This window comes from Phalacrocorax aristotelis, chromosome 26 (assembly GCF_949628215.1).
Source record: "Phalacrocorax aristotelis chromosome 26, bGulAri2.1, whole genome shotgun sequence".
NCBI lineage: Eukaryota > Metazoa > Chordata > Aves > Suliformes > Phalacrocoracidae > Phalacrocorax > Phalacrocorax aristotelis.
Window position 1 is genome coordinate 2,751,065 of NC_134301.1, and position 16,897 is coordinate 2,767,961.

Below are 16,897 nucleotides of genomic sequence, written 5' to 3' on the forward strand. Positions count from 1 at the left end.
CACCCCACCGGGATAGGGACCCCCCCTCGGGAGCGGGAGTGGCGACCCCCCGGCATGGGGACCAGCCCCGGGCAGCCCCCCCCCGGGATAGGGACTCCCCCCGGGGCACCCCCGCAATGGGGACCGACCCCTCGGGCAGCCCCCCGGGATGGGGACCCGCCTCCCAAGGCACCCACCGGGATGCGGACCCCCCTCAAGGTCCCCCCGGGATGGGGACCGACCCGCCCCCGGGGCCAGGGCCGCTCGAGGGTCGTGTCCCCCCTCCCCCGACATGGGGGTCCGTCCCCCCCTCCCCGCTTTCACAACCGCTTTCTGTTCCAGGCCCCGCCGCGCCCCAGCGCCCCCACGGCGGGGGGACACGGGAGGGCCCCGTCTCGGGGGGGGTCACCATCGCGGGGGGGTACCCCGGCCCTCCCCAAGCTCCGTGCCCGGGAGGGGCGGGGGCAGCCCGCAGGTGGATTGGGGTCCCCACGCCTCGCCCACCCGCCCGGGGCGGATGTGACACCCCGGCCCCACGCGTGGCGGGGGGGGGCGGCTTCGTGAGCCACCGAAGCGGAGGCCGCCTCCCGCCCCCGCAGCCGCCGCGGGGGATTTCCAGGCGGGGGGGGGGGGGGGGGCCCACGGGGGCCCCGCACCCCGTCCCGCTCTGCACCCCGCCCCGGGGGGGGGAGGGCTGTGTGTGAGCCCCTTGCCCGCCCTGTGGGGTCCCCCGGGACCGATCCTGCCCCGGTGCGACCCCCCCTCACCCACCCCACCCCCCGGGTCGGGGAGGAAACGGCGGCGGGAGGGTGCAAGGAGAGGGGTGCGGGGGGGGGGGGGTGCGGTCGCGCGTGGGGCCCCCCGAGGGGCAGGGCTGCGGGCAGGGCAGGGGCAGGCGGCGTTGCCGCCTCCGGTTGCCGCCGCCGCCGCCGTCGGGGCTGCCCCCCCCCATCCCCGGCGGCACGTGCAGCCGCTGCCGCCCCCGCCCCGCCGTGATGTCACGGGGCCGGGCCGGGACCAGCCGCCGCGGGACCCGCCAGGTACGTGCGGGAAGAAGCACCGGGATGCGCCGGGGGGGGCCCCGGGGGGCTCCGGCGGGACAGGGGGGCCGTACCGAGCCCTACCGGAATGTACTGGGATGTACCGGGCCGTGCGGGGGTGGGGGGACGGGAAGGGGAAGGAAGAGGCACCGGGGATGCCCGAGCGCAGGGACGTCCCCCCCCGCGGGGTCGCCGCGCGACGGGGGAGGGGCTCCGTGTCCCCCGATCTGGGGGGAGCACTGGGGGGTCCCGGTCCCGTCCTGGTCCCGGTTCCCCCCCCCTCCCCTTCTCCCTGGGACGTGGTGCTGGGCGGGTCCCGGTGTGACTCAGCCCCGTGGGAGGCCCACGGGGGTGGGAGCAACCCGCGCCCCCCCCCCCCCAAGCTGCCACCCTGGGGGTGTTCACCGAGCAGAGGGTCCCACCCATGGGTGCCATGGGGATGGAGAGACCCCCCCCCAACCGCTGTCCCTCCACATCTGGCACACATCTGGGGGGGGAGCATCACCCAGCCCGGCGTGGGGGGGGGTGTCTCGTAGCCCAGTGTCACCCCGGTGTGTCCCCAGTCACCCATGGGTGCCCCTCCCCAGCCGGGCGCCGCACCCCGCCTGGGGTTCAAAGCTCAGCCCCACGCGTCGGGAGCTCACACGCGTGACGGTGGCGTGTGGCGTGTGGTGAACACGGGTTGTGGGGGCGCTGCCGGCGACCCGCCCCCAACGCACCCCCTTTCCCGACCCCCGCCGCAGCACCGTGGGCACCCCCCGCCAGCGCGCAGCCATGGAGGAGGGCCGGGACTGGGCCACCCTCAGCCCCCAGGAGTTCGCCCAGCTGCAGAAGTACCTGGATTGTGAGTGGGGACACGCAAACGGGGACCCCGTTTTTTGGGGTTGCAGCCACCCACACCTGCACACGCGTGTGCGTGCACGGGAGCGGACTCGTGTGCCCGTGGGGGGACGGCTGCACACGCGTGGGCGGGCGACGGGGGCGGCTTCGCCTGCTTGCGTGCACGTGCGGGGGCGGCTCTGCACATGTGTGTCCGCGAGGTGGCCTCACACGCGTGCGTGCGTGCGTGGCGGTGGCTCTGCACGCGTGTGCACGCACGAGGTGTCTTCACACACCCGTGTGCGTGCACAGGATGGCTCTGCACGCGTGTGTGTGCACAGGGGTGACCTCACACGCCTGCGTGCACATGTGAGCGTGGCTTTGCATGCGTGTGCTCACGTGTGGGTGGCTTCACTCACCTGTGTGCATGCGTGGAGTGGCTCTGCGTGCATGTGCGTGCATAGGGGCAGCTCCAGACGCCTGTATGCATGCACAGGGATGGTTCTGCACGCGTGTGCATGCACGGGGGCAGCCTCACACACCCATGTGCATGTTTGAGCGTGGCTTTACATGCGTGTGCACGCGTGGCGGTGGCTCTGCATGTGTGTGCATGCATAGGGGCAGCTTTACAGGCATGTGTGCAGGTGTGGGGGTGGCTGTGCACGCGTGTGCACACACGGGGGTGACTCTGCCTATATGTGCATACATGGGGTGGCCTCGCACACCTACGTGTGCATGCATGGCAGCGGTTCTGCATGCGTGTGCGTGCATGGGGCAGCCTCACACGCCTGTGTGTACGCATGGCGGTGACTTTGCATGCACTGGGGCAGCTCTGCGTGCACGAGCACGCTCCGGAGCAGCTTCACACGCGTGCTTCACACGCGTGTGCGTGCCTGACACGGCAGCCTCACCCACGTGGCCGCGTGCACACGTGTCAGGATGGGGGGGGGGGGGCACACGCGTGTGCACGCACCGGAGCAGCCTCGCCGGCGCCTCTGCCCCCAGACAGCAGCAGGAAGGTGCAGGATGTGCTGCAGGATTTCTACAGCGGCGGGGCCCTGTCACAGCACCGCCAGGGAGAGGTGAGGCCCCAGCACCCCCCACGCCCCCCCCGGGGACGGCCCAGACCGGGGGGGGTTGTACCGGGGGTCCCCCATCCTGACTCTGCTCCCCAACCCCCCACAGTGCGTCGACTTCGAGGGCTTCACGCTGTTCCTGCGGAGTTACCTGGAGGCGGACGATGTGCCGGAGCCGCTCTGCCGTCACCTCTTCGCCTCCTTCCAGAGCGGGGCCGCGGCACCGCAGGGCAGCCGGGCGGGTGAGGGGGGGGGCCGGGGGGAGGGTGCCCCAGGGTGCCCCAGGGGTCTCATCGGGGTCTCTCCCTGCAGGCACCGACCTCGTCTGCATTAACGATGTCTCCTGCTACTTCTCGCTGCTGGAGGGGGGACGCCCCGAGGACAAGCTGGAGTGTGAGTCGCGGGGGGGGCTCGGGGGTCCCCAGGGGCCTGCCAGGGTCCCGCCAGGGTCCCCTTACCCCGCCATTCCCCCGCAGTCACCTTCAAGCTGTATGACAAGGACGGGAACGGGCTCCTGGACAGCTCGGTGAGCACTGGGGAGGGGGGCCTGCGGCCGGGCCCCCCCGGCCCCCCCCGCCCCCCGCTGACATTGTCCCCCCAGGAGGTGGATCGGATCATCACCCAGATGATGCGCGTGGCCCAGTACCTGGACTGGGACGTCACCGAGCTGAAGCCGGTGAGCAGAGCTGGGACACCAGGATGGCGGGGGGCTGCCCCCTCCCCAGCCCTGCGCCCCCCTTGAGCCCCCCCCCCCGTCCCCCAGATCCTGCAGGAGATGATGCGGGAGATCGACTACGACGGCAGCGGGACGGTGTCGTTGGCCGAGTGGCTCCGCGGGGGGGTCACCAACATCCCGCTGCTCGTGCTGCTGGGGCTGGAGGTGGTGAGTGCCGGGGTGCCGCTGCGCCGGGCCCCCCCTCCTGGGCGGCGCCCCCCTGACCCCATGTCCTCTCCCCCGCCTGCCCGGGGACCCCCTGACCCCGTCCCCCCCCAGCACATGAAGGACGACGGGCAGCACATGTGGCGCCTGAAGCATTTCAACCGCCCCGTGTACTGCAACGTGTGCGAGACGCTGCTGGTGGGGCTGCGCAAGCAGGGGCTGTGCTGCACCTGTGAGCGGGGACGGGACGGGGATGGGGTGGGGTGGGGTGGGGTGGGGATGGGGACAGGGATCTGGTGGGGACTGGGACGGTGGCCAGACCAGGATGGGGATGGGATGGGGATGGGGTGGGGGTGAGACAGGGATGTGATGGGAACTGGGGTGATGGTCAGGATGGGGACAGGGATGTGGTGGTGGGAATAGGGTGGGGATGCTCCGGATGCAGCGGTTGTAGGAGGCTCCGCCCCTCCAGCTGTGCAGAAGCTCCACCCTGCCCCACCCACACGGGCGTGGGACACCCCACGCCCCACCCACCGGCCAGTGAGCTGTGAGGGTGGGCTGCCATTGGCCGACCGGCTGGACGGGGCGGTGCTGTGATTGGTCGGGGAGGTGGGGGTGGGGTGGGGTGGAGCCGGGGGGGTGGGGCCAGGGTGAGCCCCGCCCCTGCCCCACCCATCCCCATCACCCCCTCCCCAGTCTGCAAGTTCACGGTCCACGAGCGCTGCGCCCGCCGGGCCCCCCCCAGCTGCATCAGCACCTACGCCAAGTCCCGCAAGGAGGCCGGCGTGAGTGGCCCCCGGCGCCGCTGTCCGTCCGTCCGCCTGTCCGGCCGTCTGCCTGCCTGTCCATCCGCCTGTCCACCCATCTGTCCGTCCACTCGCCCTTCTGTCCACCTACCTGTTGCTCCACCCGCCGTCCACCCCTCCCAGCCACCTCCGCCCGCCCGCCCGTCTGTCCGTGTGTGTCCGCCTGTCCGTCCATCCGCTCCTCTGTCAAGTCGTGCATCCGCCAGTGCATTTGTCTGTCCATCCGCCCTCCCCACCCACCCCGCCTGGCGGGGGGTCGCAGTGGCCGAGCCCCCCCCCGGCCCCCCTGCTGTGGGGTGACGGGGAGGGGGGCTTGCGCAGGTCCAGGCCCACGTGTGGGTGAAGGGCGGCTGCGAGGCCGGCAAGTGTGGCAAGTGCCAGAAGAAGATCAAGAGCTTCCAGAGCCTGACGGGGCTGCACTGCGTCTGGTGCCACCTGAAGGTGGGTGCGTCCCCGTGGTGGGGGTCTCTGCCGCCCCCGCCCCCCCCACCAGCCACCCTCACCCCCCTCTGCCGCCAGATCCACGAGGAGTGCCTGTCCCTTGTGCCCCCCGCCTGCGACTGTGGGGTCCTGCGGGACCACATCCTGCCTCCCGCCGCCATCTACCCCGTCCTGCTGGTGAGTGGGGTCCTGGGGGGGCTCCCCCAGGGGCTGCTGGGCCCCCCGCTGGGGACACTGCCCCCCGCTCCCCACCGAGCCGCCCCTGAGCCGGGGGTGCCGCCGGTGCTCACAGGAGAGGCAGGACAGCCAGCGGGATGGCAGCGGGACGCCGGTGGAGGAGACGCCGCAGGTCTTCACCACCCCCGAGGGCCAGGCGCTGCGGGTGAGCTGCGAACCCCCCCGTGTCCCCCCACACCCTCCCCATGTCCCCCCCCCATCCCCGGGGGCTGGGGCGCAGCCCTCACCCCCCACCCCACAGGTCAGCCCCGTGCCCGACACCCACCCGCTCCTCGTCTTCGTCAACCCCAAGAGCGGAGGGAAGCAGGGGGAGAGGTAAAGGGGGGCCCGGGGGAACCGGGGGGGCTCATTCCATCAGCCCCATGGGGAGGGGCGGCCGCCCGGCCCCCCCAGCACCCCCAGCGCCCGTCTCCCCCCAGGGTGCTGCGGAAGTTCCAGTATCTGCTCAACCCCCGGCAGGTTTATAACCTGCAGCAGGGAGGACCCACCCCCGGGTGAGTGGGGCTGTGGGGGGACAGTGTGGTGCCCGCAGGGGGCCCAATCCTGCCCTGACCCCCCCCTCTCTCCCTCCCAGGCTCAATTTCTTCCGGGATGTGCCAGATTTTCGGATTCTGGTGTGTGGTGGTGATGGCACTGTGGGCTGGATCCTGGACGCCATCGGTGGGTGCTGCCCACCCCCCCGGGGGGTGCCGCTCCCCCCGACCCCCTGACCCCCTGACCCCCCCTTCTCTTTGCAGATAAAGCCAACCTGCCCTGCCGGCCCCCCGTGGCTGTGCTGCCCCTGGGGACCGGCAACGACCTGGCCCGCTGCCTGCGCTGGGGGGGAGGTGAGTGGGGTGGGATGGTGGGGGGGGACACACGCACCCCACGGCCCCCCACCCCGTCCCACGGCCCCTCCCCCACCGCAGGCTACACCGGGGAGGACCTGGTGAAGATCCTGCGGGAGATGGAGGGCGGCAGCCTGGTGCAGATGGACCGGTGGCAGGTGGAGGTGCTGCCCGAGGACCCGGCGGCCGCGGGGGACCCGGTGCCCTACGAGATCATTAACAACTACTTCTCCATCGGGGTGGTGCGTGGGGTGAGGGGGCACGGGGGGGGGGCTGTCACCATCCCCAGGCCCTCACCCCCCCTCTGCCCCCCACCCCAGGACGCCTCCATCGCCCACCGCTTTCACATCATGCGGGAGAAGTACCCGGAGAAGTTCAACAGCAGGTGGGTGGAGGATGGGGCCGTCCCCCCGTGTCCCCCCCAGCTCCCCCACACCGTGTATCCCCCCCCAGGATGAAGAACAAGCTGTGGTACCTCGAGTTCGCCACCTCTGAGACCATCTTCGCCACCTGCAAGAAGCTCAAGGAGTGTCTGAGCGTGGAGGTGAGGGGTCTCCCCATCCCAGGGGGGGGTGTGTGGCCTGGGGCTGCCCTGCCCCACCCTGATGTGCCACCCCCCCACCCCCCCCCCAGTGCTGCGGGACCCCCCTGGACCTGAGCGGGGCCCTGGCGGGTCTGGCGGTGCTGAACATCCCCAGCATGCACGGAGGCTCCAACCTCTGGGGCGAGACCAAGCGGACGCTGGGGGAGGCGAGGAGGGCGGCGGGCGCCGGGCAGCCCCCGGCCATCACCGACGCCGAGACCCTCAAGACCTGCGTGCAGGGTGCGTGGGGCGCCATGGGACACCCCCCCCCTTCTCTGCTCCCGCACACAGCCCTGACCCCCCCCCTCTACCCCTCCCAGACCTGAGCGACCGGCGGCTGGAGGTGGTGGGGCTGGAGGGGGTGCTGGAGATGGGGCAGATCTACACCGGGCTGAAGAGCGCGGGCAAGCGGCTGGCGACCTGCTCCGAGATCACCCTGCGGTGAGCGGGGGTCCTGGGGGGGGCCAGGGAGGCGTGGGGGGGGGGCAGGCTGGGGCAGCGACTGACCCGGGGGTGTGGGGTTTTTTTGCAGGACGCTGAAGCCCCTGCCCATGCAGATCGACGGGGAGCCCTGGATGCAGCCGCCCTGCACAGTAGGTGGACCCCCAACCCTCCAAGCTGTGGGGTGCCAGTGGCCCCCTGCCCCCGCTGAGCACCTCGGGGCCCCCCCAGAGTGTCGGCCCCCCCTGGCCCCCCCAGCCCCAGCCTCTGTCTTGCAGATCAAGATCACCCACAAGAACCAGACGCCGATGCTCATGGCCGCGCCGCCACGCTCCTCCAGCTTCTTCGGCCTCAAGAAGGGACCCCCCGAGGCCTGAGGGGCTCAGGATGGTGGGGGGGGAGCCCCCCCATCGAGCCCCCCGGACCAACCGCCCCTCCGCTCTGCGCGTCCCCAGCAGGGGTGGGTGGCAGCTGTGTGCCCCCCTCCCGCACCCAGGGGTGCTCAGAGCCCACGGGTGCTGTGCCAGGGTGGGAGGGGGCTGCGCGAGGCCCCCCCACATGTGCCGCGGTGGCCGGAGCCCCCTGCCCCGCCAGCCCCCCACCCTATTTATTACTCCCCCCCCGATTTCAAGTGCCTCTTGCAGTAATAAAGCTGATGGTGAGACAGGTGCCGGCTGTGCTGACCACGGGGGCAGCGGGCTCAGCTCTGGCCCCCCCCACAGGACGCAGGTGCCCCGGACCCCCAAACACCCCCCCCAAGACACACAACCAGGCAGAGGCACCGGCTGAGCTGAGCCTTTAATGTTGGTGTTGTCGAGGCTGGGGCCGCGCGTCCCCCCACCCCTGCGGCCCCCCCAGGTCCTGGGGGCTCGGGCCAGGCGGGGGGCGGCGCGGGGTGGGGGGGCCCTAGATCGCGTTGGTGCGGAGCAGGGGGCTGCTCTCGCCGCTGGGAGCCCCCCCAAAGGCCTGGCGCAGCAGGAGGCGGAGGGTAGAGCCAGGGGGCAGCCAGCCCCGGGGCCGGGGGGCCGGGGGGGCCATGACCAGCAGCGGGCTGTACTTCACACGCCTGTGGGGCAGAGACACGGCAAGAGGCTTAGTGCCAGTGCCGGTGGGGCTGCGGTGGCCTCCAGGTCATGGTGGACCCCCACACCACGGTACCCCTCCCACGCCATGGTGCCCCCTCCCACGCCACGGTGCCCCCCAGAGCCTGACCTGTAGGTGTAGGCAGCGGTGCCCAGGGCGGCGGCGATGAGCACCAGCCCCACGAAGAGCGTGGTCCTGCCGGCAGCCGGGGCAGCGCCTGTGGGCAGAGGCAGCTCAGCACCCTCCGGTCCCACGGGACCCCCACCCACCCACCCACCCTGCCCCGCTCCCACCTCCGACGGTGACGCGGGTGCTGGCCACGGCCAGGCTGTTGCCGTTGGCCAAGGAGACGTTGAGGCAGTAGAGGCCGGACTGGTTGAAGTCCTGGCGCAGGACGAGCTGGCAGCCGGGGGCCGGCGCCACGGCCGAGCACGTCTGCGTCTGCGCCGTCTGGCACTCGGCGTCCGCCACCACGGTGCACACCTCCTCGGGCAGGCTGTGGGCAGGCGTCAGGCCACCGCGGACCCCCCCCCAGCCCCGGCGCGTGGTCCCCGTCCCATCCCCATCCCTGTCCCCAGGCCGGCGGCCCCGGCTGCCCTCACCTCCCCTCGCACGTCACCGTCAGCTCCACGCTGCTCTCGCTGCCCTCCGGCACCACCGGCACCACCTGCACGATGGCCACGCTCTCGATCCCCTCTGCAACGGGACGCGGTGTCGGAGCCGGCTCGGACCCCCCAGGCCGCCCCCGGCCCCCCCAGCCCGGCACTCACGGACGATGTTGAGCTGGGTGGAGAAGGTGCCGTAGCGGTAGAGGATGCAGCCGGTGGGCTCGGCAGCCGGCGCCTGCCTCTTCACCAGCACCAGCGCCTCGGCCGTGCCGTCAGGGGCGACCGTGGGCACGGCTGTGGCAGCAGCGACGGATACAGCTGTTTCTCCCACGGTTGCTCCAGCTGTGGCTCCAGCTGGGGCGGCAGCAGCAAGGGATACAGCCGTGGCTCCCACGGTTGCTCCAGCTGTGGCTCCAGCTGTGGCAGCAGCAAGGGATACAGCCGTGGCTCCCACGGTTGCTCCAGCTGTGGCTCCAGCTGTGGCAGCAGCAAGGGATACAGCCGTGGCTCCCACGGTTGCTCCAGCTGTGGCTCCAGCTGTGGCAGCGGCAAGGGATACAGCTGTGGCTCCCACGGTGGCTCCCACTGTCGCTCCAGCTGTGGCTTCGACCAGGGATTCAGCTGTGGATCCAGCTGTATCTCCAGCTGTGGCATCAACTGTGGCTCCAGCTGTGGCTCCAGCTGCAGATGCAGCTGCAGCTCCAGCTGTGGCTCCAGCTGCAGCCGTGGCTCCAGCTGCTGCCGCATCTGCAGGAGAAGCAGGAGGCAGGGAAGATGCTGAGGAAGGGCAAGGGGGGACCGAGCCCTTGGGGAGCCCCTGATGTGGCCCTGCCCCAGGGGAAGCACCCACCTGCAGCCACCGTTCCCCCTGCAGCTGCCGGGGCCGAGGTGGCCAGCACATCCCCGGCTGGGGCCACCAAGGTGGGTAGCAGGGGGTCTGCGGATGCTGCGGCAGAGACGGCCGTGGGGTCGGTACCCGCGGCTCCGCCGGCAGCGTCTGCTGTGGTGCTGAGTGCCAGGAGGACGGGCTCGGTGACAGTGGGGACTGAGGCTGCAGCCACCGATCCCCCCGTGGGCTCCACTGGCGAGCTGGAGGCGGCGGGTCCTGCGGGCAGAGCGAGGATGGAGGGGGCACCCGGAGGAGGGGGTGCCCCTGGGACCCCCAGGCACCCAGCACCCACGGGAGCGGGGACGGCTCCGTGCTCCCTTACCGGTGCTGGCTGCCCCGGCGCTGCTCGGTGTGGTGTCAGCGGGCTGCGTGGCCGTGGGTCCCTCCGACGGAAGCGACCCGGTGGTGGGGTCCGCAACGGGGGTCGCGGCGGTGCCGCAGGGGCTGAGGGGGATGGCGGCCTGCAGCACCAGTTGGGCAGTGAAGGACCCCGTCTCCAGGTAGGTGTGGGTGACGGTGGTGCTGCGGGAGATGAGGGTCCCGCTCTGGTCCCCGAAGTCCCAGGAGTAGGAGATGTCGGCGTCGCGCAGGTAGTGGCTGGGGTCGTGCAGCCGCACGGTGAAGGCGACGGCGCGGTTACGCACGAAGTGCCCGTTTTCCTCCGTCGTGCCCTGCACCTGCATCATGTCCACGGCGAAGGGCACCTGGTCTGGAGGGGGACACGGGGCACTGTCAGCTCGCCGGTCCCTGCTGGGCTCCCCCGTCGGCCCCACACACCACCCACCCCCACAGCCCCGGCACCCACCCGTGATGCTGAACTGGGTGCTGGTGCGGCCGATGGGGATGAACCTCTGGCGGCCGCGGTAGTGGTAGACGACCACCTCCATGGTGTAGGAGCCCAGCGGCACCCCCGCCGTGCCCACCGTCAGCTGGGACGCAGCGCCGTCCACCACCTGCCAGTAGCGCCCTGCAGAACAGGGGGGTCAGGCACTGTCTCCAGGACCCCCCAGTCCCCGGCGGGGGTCGGTGCCAGCCTCACCCCACGTCCACCAGACGTAGACGAATTTTCCACGCTTGCCGCTGGCACTGGGGGGAAACGGCTGCCCGTCGGGGAAGACGCCATCCGCGCCCTGGACCGGCTGCTCCGGGAAGACAGGCTCGCCCTGGGCGACGTGGGTGCCTGCGGGGAGCAGAGGGTGAGGGGGGTGCGGGGCGTGGGGCCGGGGGGGGTTTGGGCGGGTGCTGACCATTGACGGTGCAGTTCTGGCTCCAGACGATGCGGCCGTCGGGCAGCACCGCCTGGGTGCTGGGGAAGCGGAGGGCGATGGAGAAGGTGGCCTCGGCACCCGCCATGGTGGGAGCATCATTGCTGATGTCAAAGGTGATGTCGCCGCCTGCCAGGCATGGGGACAGCGGCTCAGGGCCAGCGCCCAGGGCCAGCACGGTCCCCGGCGCCCGTCCCGGCACCCACCTCGCCAGCAGTCCTGCTGCTGCTGCGTGCCCTCCTGCCACGGCCGGTACAGCCGTGCGTCCCAGGTCCGGAACGGCGCCGGCCGCCCGCTCCAGGGCTGGCTCCGGCCACGGCTCCGGCCACCGGCTCCTGCGGGAGGAGGGCGAGAGGGTGCGTGTGGCACCCGGAGCACCCGCGCGGGGTGGCCCCGATCCGACACCTGCACGGGGCGTCCGGCCGGGTCCCCCCGACCCTTGGGCACCCCGGGGGCCACGTGACAGGCTCGGGCCAAGCCGCGTGCGGGGCAAAGCCCATCACATGGCGCCGAGCGCTGCCCAAAGCCTTTTCATGTGACTCTCAGCTGAGCCGGCGCCGGCAGCCCTGGGCAAGACGGGGTGAGCACTTCCCCCCGGCCCCCCACTCTCAGGGGGCTGCCGAGTCCCCTCCGTGTCCCCTCACTCACAGGCGGATGGGGGTCCCCCCGTTTGCAGGCAGCACAGTGTCCCCCTCCCATTTACAGCATTCACACGGAGGAATGGGGACCCCCCACCTCCCACCCCACTCACGTTGGGCTGTAGGTCCCCCAGATCCCCCCTGGCACAAAGGGACGGAGACCTCCACCTCCCATCCCACTCCCAGAGGGCTGTAGGTCCCTCCAAATCCTGCAGAGGGATGGGCACCCCAAAATAAGCTCCCTGTGGCCTCCAAGCAGCCCCCACCCATGGGATTAGCAGGGTCTAACCCTGCTCCCTGCATGACTTAGCTTTGAGAGGGGGTCTGCTCCCCCCTTGAGCACAATCCCCAGGGTGGTGGGGATCCAAGAGCTGCCCACCCTGGCCCCGCGAGCCCCCTCGCTGGCCGGGACCATCCTAAACATCCCTGTGTCAGGCTCTGGATGCTGCCCGGATGCCCCCCGCCCAGGACCCCCCACATCAAGCGTGTCCCCACCAACCCCACTTACGACGCTGAGCTGAGGCCAAGACCAGGAGGGTCCCCAACACCGCGATCACCCCATGCACCCACATGGTCCCGCCGTCCTCGTCTCCCCACGCGCTCGGGCACCGCTGGGGCAGAGAGGCGAAGGGGACGGGGATGGGGGATATGAAGGGGCTCTCGTTTGCATAGTCCCACCCCAAAAGGGGGGGAACCGGGCCCCCCCGGTTGAGTTGCGTGGGGACACGTGTGTGCACGTGTGTGCGGCGCCCTGTCAGCCCCAGTCACACGCTTCGGCTCTGCCCTGGGTGGGTGGGGTGTTGTGGGGTCCTTCTTGGGGGACGCAGAGACCCCCCCAGCTCGGGGAGGGGAATAGGGGTGTGCTGCCCCCCCGCTCTCTGCGCCGTCCCGGTGGCCCCAGGGACACGGACTTGGTTCTGAGTATGGCTGGGAGACTGGACGGGGACCCCCCACCCCCCAAGCCCAGGCCACCCACTCGTGCAGGATGGGGTGCAGGCAGGGGGACCGCGTCACTCACACAGGCGGGGACCCCCATCCTGCACACACAGGGGGACCCCGATCCCGCAGACACGCGGACCCCCCGATTCTGCACGTACACAGGGAGACCCCAAACCTGGGCATACACAGGGACCCCCATCCCACACACGCAGGGGGACCCCGATCCTTTCCTGCTGGGCGGGGCATCTCCGGCACCCAACCGCTCCCAGCGCCACCCGGCGGGGTCCCACCCGTGGCCTTGTGCGGGTCCGTGTGCGTGGGTCTGCTTGTGCAGGACCGTGCCCGTGGGACCGCGTGTTCAGGACGGCGCCCGTGGGTGCGAGTCCCGTCCCCCTCCCACGGCGATGCCGCCTCCGGGCCCGGCCGTGGGGCTGATTCCGAGCCCGCGGCGGCTCCTCCGGTGCCCGGTCCCGGCGGCTGCGGCTCCGGCTCCGGCTCCGGCTCCGGCCCCGCCCGGTGGCCCCGGACCCCCCACCACCACCCCGGGGGACCCGGCCCGGGCGCTCCCGCCCCGCCAGCTCTGGGGGGGGACCCCGGTCCCGCCCCCCGCGGGTCTCCGCCGCTCGCTTCTGTCGCTTTAAGGAATCTCCCGCGCCGCACGGCACGTCACGGCGGTCCCGGCCAATGCGGCGGCGCGGGGGGCGTGGCCGGCGGAAGGCGGGAAGGCGCGCGGGCGGGGCCGCCGTAACATTGTTGCGCGCGGGGGGAAGCGGCGGACGCGATCGTTCCACCCGCCGCGCGCGCGCCCGGGACCCCCCCCCCCTCCCAGGGACCCCCCCCGGGACCCCCCCGCCCCGGGACCCCTCCCCCGGGACTCCCCCCCCCCCCCACCCGGGGAGCCCCCCTCCTCGTCCCGGGGGCCGTCCCGGGGGCCGCCCCGGACCCCTCCCCGACCCCTCCCCCTCGCCGCCCGAGGTCCCCCCCCCGGGCCCCCCGCCCGCGCCCCCCCCAGGGCCCCCCCATGGAGAACTTCCAGAAGGTGGAGAAGATCGGGGAGGGCACCTACGGCGTCGTGTACAAGGCCCGGAACAAGGTCACGGGGGAGGTGGTGGCGCTCAAGAAGATCCGCCTGGATACGTGAGTGGGGGGGGGGGGCGGGAGGGGGCCCCGGGGGCCGGGGGGGGGCGGCGGGCCTGGGGCTGACCCGCCCCCTCCCCCCCTCCCCCCCTCCCCCGCAGGGAGACCGAGGGTGTCCCCAGCACGGCCATCCGGGAGATCTCCCTGCTCAAGGAGCTCAACCACCCCAACATCGTCAAGTGAGTGGGGATGGGAGGGGACACGGACACGGGTGGGAGGGGACACGGGCACGGAGGGGTACAGGGCTACAGAGGGGAACACAGATGGACACACGGACTCGGGTGGGCCGGGGCTGTGGGGTGGGGGGACACGGACACGGTGGGGACAGGGCTGTGGGGGCAGACACGAAAGACACGGACACGGGGGGTGGGGGGGCAGAGGCATGGCGGGGACCAGGGCTGCGGGGGTGGAAACACAGACACGAGTGGGCCAGTGGACTCTGTGAGCCACGGGACTGGGGGCTCTGCAGAGCTCCCCCCCGAGCCACGCCACGGCTCTGGCTCCTCCCCGGTGGCCCCGGGGCTGTGGGAAGCCCTGTGGCCGTGGGGCGCCCCACGGTGCCGGCCCAGGCAGTGCCCGCTCCCGCAGGTTGCTGGACGTGATCCACACGGAGAACAAGCTCTACCTGGTCTTCGAGTTCCTGCACCAGGACCTGAAGAAGTTCATGGACGCGTCGTCCATCAGCGGCATCGCCCTCCCCCTCATCAAGGTGCGGGGGTAGTGTGATGGCGGGGGGGGGCGCCGTCCCCGCGGCGGGGGTCCGGCCATGCTGACCCCCCCTCCCGTCCCCGCAGAGCTACCTGTTCCAGCTGCTGCAGGGCCTGGCCTTCTGCCACGCGCACCGCGTCCTGCACCGCGACCTCAAGCCCCAAAACCTGCTCATCAACGCCGACGGCGCCATCAAACTGGCCGACTTCGGCCTGGCCCGTGCCTTCGGGGTGCCCGTGCGCACCTACACCCACGAGGTGGGTGCTGGGAGGGGGCGCGGGGGGCGCCGTGGGTGGGTTTGGGGGGCAAGCGGTGCCCACCGTGTGTCCCCCCCGCTCCGTGGCAGGTGGTGACCCTCTGGTACCGAGCCCCCGAGATCCTGCTGGGCTGCAAGTACTACTCGACGGCCGTCGACATCTGGAGCTTGGGCTGCATCTTCGCGGAGATGGTGGGTGATGGCGGGGTGATGGGCAGCGGGGTGCCTGGCACCCCCAGACCCCTGCCGGGGTGACGCTGCGGTCCCCGCGCTTTAGGCTGTGCCCGGGGGTCCTGTCCCGGTGATGCCGTGACTCCCCGGGGCGCAGCCCTGGGGTCACCAGGGGTGCCAGGGGTGACGCCCGCCGCGGCACCCAGGGAATAAAGGGGCTTTGTGGGTGCGGGGAGGGGGCCGTGCTGGCTGGGCGTCATGTGAGCCCCCCCCCCGCCCCAGGGGCCACATCACGCGGGCGACAGCAGCGCCCAGTGCTCCCCGGGATAACCGGGGCCCGCTTCCGCCGTGGGGACGGTCACGAGGGGCTGGTGTGAGAGCTCACGGGGTGGGGGCTGCGTGTGATCCCTGCCCGGGGGGGCCCTGGCCCCATCCCCCAGACACTGACCTTGGCCTTGGGAAGGGTGGGACGTCTCGGGGTGTGACCGGTGACCAGGATCCCCCTGGGGCTGGACCCCTGCCCCAAAGAGGGTGCTCTGGGGGTGCAGGGATGGTTCCCAGCCCCCTGATGGAGCCCATCCCCGCCCCCCCCGTGCCCAGATCACCCGGCGCGCCCTCTTCCCGGGGGACTCGGAGATCGACCAGCTTTTCCGCATCTTCCGCACGCTGGGGACGCCGGACGAGGCGGCCTGGCCTGGCGTCACCGCCATGCCCGACTACAAGCCCAGCTTCCCCAAGTGGGCCCGGCAGGACTTCAGCAAAGTGGTGCCGCCGCTGGACGAGGAGGGACGGAAGCTGCTGGCGGTGAGCGAGGGGCGAGGGGGGGATGTGGGGGGACGATGAGGACCCCCCCCCGCCTCACCGCCCACCCTCCTGTCCTCCCCCAGCAAATGCTGCACTATGACCCCAACAAGCGGATCTCGGCCAAGGCGGCGCTGGGACACCCCTTCTTCCGCGACGTCACCAGGGCTGTCCCCCACCTGCGGCTGTGAGCGGCCCTGGACCCCCCCCCCACGCCCACGGGGGGCTTGGGACAGGACTGGCAGCTGCCCCACGAGGGCCTGGCAAGGGGGGGCTGCCGCCTCCGCCCCCCCTCCCGAAAGGAGCCTCCGTCCCCGCGCTGCAAGAGGTGATGTCCGGCCCTAGGATGCGGCGGCTGGGGGCTCAGGACCCCACCCCGCACCCCCCCACGGGGGAACGGGTTGTCCCCCCGCTCCGCTCCCCGACGTGGCGAGGCCCCCCGCCCCTCGCCCGGACTTTCGGCACTTAATGACCCCTCCGGGGGGGCCCCTGGGACCAGCATGGGGTGGGGGGGAGCACCTTTGTCCCCACCATCATCCTCGCTACTGCCCCTCACCCAGCACCTGGGGGTGGGGTGTGAAGCCCTGGGGGGGTCCATACCCTCCATCCTATGGGGGTGGGAAGGTGGGATTGCCCCAGAGGGGGGTGGGGGCTCCCCCACAGAGCCTGGCCCCCCCCACCTTGCCTGCCCCCCCCCCCCCCCCCCCCCCCGCGGTTTCCTCGCAACTTTTGTAACTTCTGCAATTTCGTACCAAACGTTCCCGCTCTGTCTGTGGCGCTGGGGGGGGTGTGGGAGGGGGACACGGGACACACCCCATCCCTGCCACCCTCGCCCTGCCATCACTGTCACCCCAGTCCCCCTGTGCCCCCCCCCGCTCCTCTGGGGGTGCTCAAGGCCCCCACTGCCCCCCTGGATGTGCCCCCCAGTAGGTGCCCGGTGGCTCCGTACGACCCCACATGACGCCCCTCCCCGTATGTCCCCATAGGACCCCATGGTACCCTCCCTGCCCGGCCCCGCCCACTGCCGCAAAGCCACACCTCCTCTGCCCCACCCGCGGCTGGCCACGCCCATGGCCGCTCTGGAGCGCCGGTATTGGCCGGGCCGGGCCCCGCCCCCAGGCCAGGCCGCTGCCGGGGTGGGGGGCGGAGGAGGTGTATGTCAGAGGTAGCGGCTCCCGGCGGCCCCCGCGCCCGCCCTACAGCTTGTCCCGCCGGTTGTCAATCACGGGCAGTGCCTACTGTGATTGGCCGCGAGATGACGACCGGCGTCCGC

The 16,897-nt window shown here is 72.1% G+C and overlaps 3 protein-coding genes across 3 annotated transcripts; 2 read left to right on the top strand and 1 right to left on the bottom strand.

The window, feature by feature from the left end:
* The first annotated feature begins 888 nt into the window (after nucleotides 1–888).
* On the top strand, nucleotides 889–7,797 carry DGKA (diacylglycerol kinase alpha). The gene is made up of 24 exons (XM_075075746.1): nucleotides 889–1,019; nucleotides 1,763–1,863; nucleotides 2,844–2,920; nucleotides 3,024–3,156; nucleotides 3,227–3,307; nucleotides 3,391–3,440; nucleotides 3,516–3,590; nucleotides 3,678–3,797; nucleotides 3,909–4,026; nucleotides 4,491–4,579; nucleotides 4,922–5,041; nucleotides 5,120–5,218; nucleotides 5,334–5,423; nucleotides 5,520–5,593; nucleotides 5,698–5,772; nucleotides 5,853–5,938; nucleotides 6,016–6,105; nucleotides 6,187–6,347; nucleotides 6,426–6,490; nucleotides 6,559–6,649; nucleotides 6,739–6,928; nucleotides 7,009–7,129; nucleotides 7,221–7,281; nucleotides 7,408–7,797. Exons 2-24 carry the CDS (start codon nucleotides 1,794–1,796, stop codon nucleotides 7,504–7,506), a joined length of 2,235 nt encoding a protein of 744 aa, XP_074931847.1. The 5' UTR covers nucleotides 889–1,019; nucleotides 1,763–1,793; the 3' UTR covers nucleotides 7,507–7,797.
* Nucleotides 7,798–7,910: 113 nt separating this feature from the next.
* Nucleotides 7,911–13,060, bottom strand: PMEL (premelanosome protein). Its single transcript, XM_075075745.1, has 12 exons — nucleotides 12,121–13,060; nucleotides 11,181–11,309; nucleotides 10,957–11,103; nucleotides 10,749–10,889; nucleotides 10,515–10,676; nucleotides 10,032–10,418; nucleotides 9,671–9,925; nucleotides 8,983–9,567; nucleotides 8,815–8,908; nucleotides 8,506–8,708; nucleotides 8,342–8,429; nucleotides 7,911–8,195 (listed from the first exon to the last, which is right to left on the bottom strand). Exons 1-12 carry the CDS (start codon nucleotides 12,182–12,184, stop codon nucleotides 8,036–8,038), a joined length of 2,415 nt encoding a protein of 804 aa, XP_074931846.1. The 5' UTR covers nucleotides 12,185–13,060; the 3' UTR covers nucleotides 7,911–8,035.
* Nucleotides 13,061–13,429: 369 nt separating this feature from the next.
* CDK2 (cyclin dependent kinase 2) lies at nucleotides 13,430–16,379 on the top strand. The gene is made up of 7 exons (XM_075075775.1): nucleotides 13,430–13,688; nucleotides 13,790–13,867; nucleotides 14,277–14,397; nucleotides 14,483–14,653; nucleotides 14,743–14,844; nucleotides 15,424–15,627; nucleotides 15,711–16,379. The coding sequence occupies exons 1-7, from the start codon at nucleotides 13,573–13,575 to the stop codon at nucleotides 15,813–15,815; spliced, it is 897 nt and encodes a 298-aa protein (XP_074931876.1). The 5' UTR covers nucleotides 13,430–13,572; the 3' UTR covers nucleotides 15,816–16,379.
* Nucleotides 16,380–16,897: the final 518 nt, after the last annotated feature.

What these genes read in the sequence shown, in the direction of transcription:
- PMEL (XM_075075745.1), bottom strand. Translation starts at nt 12,184, where the DNA reads ATGTGGGTGCATGGGGTGATCGCGGTGTTGGGGACCCTCCTGGTCTTG. An exon ending in CTACGTCTGGTGGACGTGGG is followed by an intron (nt 10,677 to 10,748) that starts GTGAGGCTGGCA and finishes CCTGTTCTGCAG; the next exon opens with GGCGCTACTGGCAGGTGGTG. An exon ending in CACCCAGCTCAACATCGTCC is followed by an intron (nt 8,909 to 8,982) that starts GTGAGTGCCGGG and finishes GTCCCGTTGCAG; the next exon opens with AGGGGATCGAGAGCGTGGCC.
- DGKA (XM_075075746.1), top strand. Translation starts at nt 1,794, where the DNA reads ATGGAGGAGGGCCGGGACTGGGCCACCCTCAGCCCCCAGGAGTTCGCC. An exon ending in CACAGCACCGCCAGGGAGAG is followed by an intron (nt 2,921 to 3,023) that starts GTGAGGCCCCAG and finishes AACCCCCCACAG; the next exon opens with TGCGTCGACTTCGAGGGCTT. An exon ending in GGATGCAGCCGCCCTGCACA is followed by an intron (nt 7,282 to 7,407) that starts GTAGGTGGACCC and finishes TCTGTCTTGCAG; the next exon opens with ATCAAGATCACCCACAAGAA.
- CDK2 (XM_075075775.1), top strand. Translation starts at nt 13,573, where the DNA reads ATGGAGAACTTCCAGAAGGTGGAGAAGATCGGGGAGGGCACCTACGGC. An exon ending in AACCACCCCAACATCGTCAA is followed by an intron (nt 13,868 to 14,276) that starts GTGAGTGGGGAT and finishes CCGCTCCCGCAG; the next exon opens with GTTGCTGGACGTGATCCACA. An exon ending in TCGCCCTCCCCCTCATCAAG is followed by an intron (nt 14,398 to 14,482) that starts GTGCGGGGGTAG and finishes CCGTCCCCGCAG; the next exon opens with AGCTACCTGTTCCAGCTGCT.